Below are 6,000 nucleotides of genomic sequence, written 5' to 3'. Positions count from 1 at the left end.
TCAGTTTGAAGAAAGACAGAACCTAGCAGCCTTTTATCTTTCATTTCTCCCAGGGCTGGCTTTTAATGTTAACTGGGTGCTAAATTCATAAGTGATTAGAAGGAGACACTACAAGGTCATGGGGTCTAACACACACTTTTGGAGTCCCAACGGATGGTAGTAGCCTCCTTCTTTCTGCAGCATCAGAGAAAAGATGTATTTTCACCCACTGGCCTATTTGTGTGTCCCAGGAAGATAAAAATAAAGAAACGTAGATACAGTGGGAGCAGTCCTAGGACTGAACTTGGTAAAGTGCCTGGTTCATAATCAGTGGACAAAGTATCCTTGCAGGGAACCAGTGGATCCTTATGTGTGCTAGCTTTCTAGAGAGACCCTGATGTTTGAGAGAAGGGGGTTTCTGTATTTGTAATGACTGTTTACATGAACTAAATATTGAAAAGAAACATCCAGAATGAAGACGGCACTGAGATAATCACAATAAGGTCAAATGTTAAGTCATCTCAGGGACAGATTTTTCTCATTTTTTGTGGTGCAGATTATGTACCTTTTACATGCATGTCTCCTTTGGTTTCAAATGTAGCTTCACCTGGCCTGAGAATGGTGCAATCCAGCCTGACACTCAAAATAATGCTGATCCATTTTCAAGTATTCGCACACCAAAAACAGGAGTCACTTGTATTATAATGCCTTCACCGCTTTTACCCTGGAAGAGGAAACGGCAACCCACTCCAGTCTTCTTGCCTGGAAAATTCCATGGACAGAGGAGCCTGGCGAGCTACAGTCCATGGGGTCACAAAGAGTTGGACATGACTGAGCAACCAAGCATCACTGCTTTTAAAACCAGACCAATGAGATCTATAAGTGGGGACCTTCATGATCTGGACGCTGCTTATCTGTTCTGCTTCTTCTCTTACCAAGAGCAACCTTCATCTGTTGTCTTCAATTTCTTAACCACAGAGTCTCTGCACATGCTATGGTCATTTCCTTTGCCTGGGATGCTCTTCACTCCCTTTTTTTACTTTGTACTTGCTCAATATTTTTTTTGTTTAATATCGTTCCCAATAGCCAGAAAGTTCCATAAGAACAAACCACATCCATATTGTTCACCATCTTGTTCACTACCACAATGCCTAGTAGGGCATCCAAAACTTAGCAGGCTGTCACCAAATACTTAGTGACTTATTCGACCCTTAAGACTCAGTTCAAACATCATCCTCTTTGGGAAGGTGTCCAAGAGCCTCTGGTACTCTTGTGTGCTCCACAGTCTCCCTGTTCCTATCTGTTGAAGTGCAGTCATTAACGATCAGTCTCTCCCAGGAGACTAGGCAGTTCTAAAGGGCAGAAGCAGAAACTGTGAGCTTCATCCTCCTAACACACAGCACTCTGGATATCACCTGGTATACTTGAAGGCAGCAGTCCCCAGCCTTTCAGGCACCAGAGACTGGTTTTGTGCAAGACAATTTATCCACAGACTGGGTTGGAGGCAGTGTATGTTTCAGGATGATTCAAGCACATGACATTTATTATGCACTTCATTTCTATTATTATTACCTCAGCTCCACCTCAGCTCATCAGGCATTAGATCCCAGAGGTTGGGTATCCCTGCTCTAAGAAGCTCAATGAAGATCTACTGAGCAGATTACGAAGCAACATTTGAGCCCGGAGGACCCTCAGCTGTGGCTCATATCCACGTCTCTCTACCTGAAAGCAGTGGATAACCAGGTCACATCTTACTGCAGCATCCATTTCTACGCCATTTTTCACGAGGGGGGCATTTACATAATTTAAATTATGCATGAGTGAGTATGTATGTGTGTGTGTGCACATGTGTGTGTAGTGAGTCAAATTCAGAATACACATCAAATTTTAAGTCAAACAGGAACTACAAATTTACCTTAGGGCTCCTTGCCCACCCTGTCTGGGAGCATGTATCCCCTCTTCTCTGCTGTCCTTGGGTAGTTTACCACCTGCATAATTAAAAAGCAAGTTAAGGACAATGGCAAAGCCAGCATTAGACTGCTTTCAGATGTCTAACATTGTTTTTATTGTACTTTCCAAGTTAATTGCCTCATCCCATCTACAGCATGGTCAAAGTTATCCTAATACACTCTCAATAAATGTGTTCATAAACAAATTAGCAGAGTTTAGGTGGAAGGGACGTAGGGCAAAAAGATCAGAGCCTGACGATATATGAGTAACAGGCACATGGGCATGTTTGTAGGCACACGAGATCTAAATTTACATTTCTAGCTTCTCTAGGTTGTATGAAGGTGGTTCATTCAAGTTCTGCCAGGTCCCGCGATTGTTCTCAGTGTGAACATTATTTTTAAAGAGGCGTGGGCCTCTTCCTGACAACTCTAGGGTGAAAGATTAAGAATACCCGCGGTGCCCTGTGGCTGCTGCTGCTCAGTTACCTAGCATTTGTCTAGAGATTTACATTTTTAACAAAGCTTTGACACACATGCTCTTACTTGCTCCCCACAACTCTAAACCTAAAGTAGTTTGGAACACTGAAAATAGCACTCAATCCAACTGTTAGCTCTCCATAGGTGCTTTGCCTAAAGAGCCTTACACCCCCTCTGGATTAAGCTGTGGGCGTCTGCTGCTTCTCCCACCCCGCAGCCCGGGAATAAAGGAACGACTGTGTTTCTTTGGTCCCAACGCAATCATGGCAACAGAAAACACCCACTCCTTCTACTTTGACCCGTACAGTCTGTCTAGGCAATTAATCAGTGCTCCCCATGGCGGTGCTCCTGCGGGGTGCCAGCTGTCTTGCCAATCAACCCCTCCCACGGAGTGGAGCACAACCACACCCCCAGCCGGGGAAGGTGCTCTGGCCTACACGAGTGAAAGCGGAGACTCAGGGAAAACTCACACGTGAGTCCTCCCAGGCCTCAGTGTCCCCGTCTCTAAAATGGGCTACACCTCCTCTCTCTCGGCTAGTTCCCTCCCATTTCACGCTAGGCCCCTAGGAAGAAATCAGTGCTTAACCTCAGCTTCAAGTACTCTGGTTTGGCAGCGGTCGCCGTGCCGGGCATGCTCAGTAGCCGGGCCGCCCGGCGGCGGGAGTAGGAAGCAGCTTTCCGCGCCCGGGCGGCGGACTGCGGGCACTTTGATGAATCACGTGTGCGGAGGCCCTCTTAAAGAGATAGGCACCTACTTTCCCTCCACCCTAAACACCGCCCTGAGGGCGGCGGCGACTGTGGTAATTGCAGCCGCTCGGGGGCAGGGCTTGCCCCAGCGCAGAGTAGTGGCAACGGCTTGTCGAGTCTGGGGTGCCTGGGAGCCGGGAGCCCCGGGGACGTGAAATCGGCAGACCCACTCTCCCCTCCAGGAAGAGGCGCTGCCGAATCCACGCGGGGCAGCGAGACCGCCCCGAGGGGCTTCCTCAGTGAAGGAGAAGTGGGGTTCCAGGGCACAGGTGACAGGGCCGAAGAAAGATGGAGCAGCCCGGGGCGGCGGCGGCGTCGGGCGCGGGAGGCAGCGGCGAGGAACCCGGTGGGGGCCGAAGCAACAAGCGGAGCGCGGGGAACCGGGCCGCCAACGAAGAGGAAACGAAAAACAAACCTAAATTGGTGAGTGCTCCCGCAGCCCCCGCCGGCCTTGGGGACAGCGAGAGCCCCGGGATCCTCCTGCCGTTGAACACGGGGGGACCCGGGGCCCCCTCCCAAGGGTGTGCAACTCGGGGAGCCGCTAAAGCAGCGGCCACGCCGAGGCGCGGAGACGGCGTGGGGGCGGAAGAGCACCCCCTTCTCCAGTTAACCCCTTTCTCCCTCTTGGCAGCCGGGAGGCGGTGCGGGAAGGAGAAAGGCCCCACCCCAACTTGGGGAGACCCCGCGTACAGGATAGGGGCTGTTGTTGGTCTAACTTGGGGCGATCCTTCTTTGCGCGATTTCATTCCCCTCCCATCCATATCAATTGCTGGGGTTTTGACTCTTGAACACTTCGGAGAGTGTTAAAGGGGAACCTCTCTTTTTTTCAGCCCCAGTACTAGGGAGCCCACCCACAGACTTACCAAAAAAAAAAAAAAAAAAACAACCATTCAACCAACCAAACAAAAATCCCACCACCGCAACAAAAAGCACACAACGTAGGCCCCCGGTCTTTTCTACTTGACCAGATATCTAAGGAAGAGGCGCCTACGTGTTCCCACCCCCCCCCCCCTTGCCTCTCCATGTGCTCGCCCAAGAAACATTTCTTTAAGAGTGGGGGGAGCGTGGGAGTTGGAGGCTGGAGGAGGTACCACCAACTGTTGTGTGTGTGACCGCCAGTCGTCCAGGACTTCCACTTAGTTGATTAAGGACGCTCAAAAGCAGTAGACCGACTGCACAAATCTCCCCGTCATGAGAGTGAACCAGCGAGAGCAGGCAGTCCATTTCCTGCCACTGACTTCATGTGCAGAGGAATGAAATCTATGGGGCCTGGTATTAGATTGGGAAATACTGGTGTTTCTTCAACTCATCAGTTTAAAAGGTTCCTCCTTTTTTTTTTTTTGTTTTTTCTTCTTTTTCGCCTTCAGTTTATAGAAAAACGGTATAATAGTGAAACTTCAAAACTTGTCAAATTCATACAGTGTATTGGCTAAAGACTGCTTTTGTCAGCCCTGGCAAATATTAGGCAGACGTTTATCAATAAACTTTCTAATTCGGATGGCAGAGGGGACATGGTTTTCCAGCTTAAATTCAGCAAATACTCCTCCTGTCCGAAAGTTCTCCATTTGTCGGTAGCGCAAAAGCCACATGTTGTATATTTAGTTTTCAGTTTTAACCAGCAACTGGGCTATAAGGAAGGAAGCAGTGACCTTATAACTAAAGACTTTTCTTAGGCCATCTGGCCATTTAGTATGTATTGATACCTGTTGTGCTTCTCTCTTGCCCCCTGTTTGCCTTTCAATTATGGACTGTCCAGATTGGAAAATGGTGATCGAAGTGTTATCAAGAAATTTGCAGCCTTCTATTATGTGGAAAGGGACCTAGCAGGGTATAATAAAACAACCAGTCTAAGGTCTCATCAGTTCCACCTTAACTTGAGGCAAACTGACAGTAACTTGCTGTGTCCTGTTACCGCTCTACCCTCTAGTATTTACAAATGAAGAAACTGAGTCACAAGCTCTTTGTGAATTATCTGCCCTGCCAGAGGTTTAATGGGTGCTCCTATTACAAAACTTAGAAAAGTTTTGTTTCTGTCACCAAGTTTAATGTATAAAAATCCTGATGTAATTTTTGAAATTTATCATTTTACAGTAAAAGAGTGATCATGTTTCTTCTTTCTTTTTTTGGACCCAATACAGAACTGGCTTAAACAGTGATTAAAAGTTTAAACAAAAATAAAAGTGAACTGATAGTTTCCACAAAGTTTGGTATATCCAGCAAGAGCCTTCCACTTCTGGGATGTATGAGTTCAAGAAAAAGCACTTATCTCTGTCTGTTAGTAATAACACCTTGATTCTATTCTTCCGTTCCCTTTGGTCATTTGTCCTGTTTCATCTTTTATGCTTTGACAAGGTAACTAGATAGTTATGAGATGGTATCACTTTCAGTTCCTAGCTAACACTATTCGGTGTTGAACATAGCTTAATACATTAGATCAAGTATTTGAATCCGAGAGTTCGTCGATATCAATGGGAACTTACTTTTGTACTCAAAATAGCTTTTGAGCCTTACATGATTTTACAAGCAGATATGTTAGACTTCATAAACACATATTTAGGACGACATTTCAGTTCATTTTAAGGCAGGAAAGTTGACCAAATAATAAGACTTGGTAAACTTTTAAAATGAATGCCTTTCTCCTTATTTTGAGTTGTCTTACTGAAGTGCTCAACATGTTCTAAGGCCTTTTAGAGAGGAGTTCATCTGGGATTCTTAAAATATTGTTGGTAGAGTAAAGCATTACCTAGACTAAATTTTGTTATTTTGAGTATTATGTTGTTAATCACTGTAGTAGTCCTTAATTGTGTTCATGTGTGTGTGTGTAAGGTGTTGTGGGAGGTTGTAAGAG

At 46.4% G+C, this 6,000-nt stretch overlaps 1 protein-coding gene across 1 annotated transcript in view; it reads left to right on the top strand.

The window, feature by feature from the left end:
• Positions 1–3,221: 3,221 nt before the first annotated feature.
• Positions 3,222–6,000, top strand: part of DIAPH2 (diaphanous related formin 2) — a 964,220-nt gene continuing 961,441 nt past the window's right edge. The window contains exon 1 of the mRNA XM_061136610.1: positions 3,222–3,575. Coding sequence (XP_060992593.1) covers positions 3,441–3,575 — 135 coding nt within the window. The 5' untranslated portion in view covers positions 3,222–3,440. The remainder of the gene's footprint in view (positions 3,576–6,000) is intronic.

The sequence above is a fragment of the Dama dama genome, chromosome X (genome assembly GCF_033118175.1).
Source record: "Dama dama isolate Ldn47 chromosome X, ASM3311817v1, whole genome shotgun sequence".
Classification (NCBI taxonomy): domain Eukaryota; kingdom Metazoa; phylum Chordata; class Mammalia; order Artiodactyla; family Cervidae; genus Dama; species Dama dama.
This window is presented reverse-complemented; position numbering and strand designations above follow the sequence as displayed.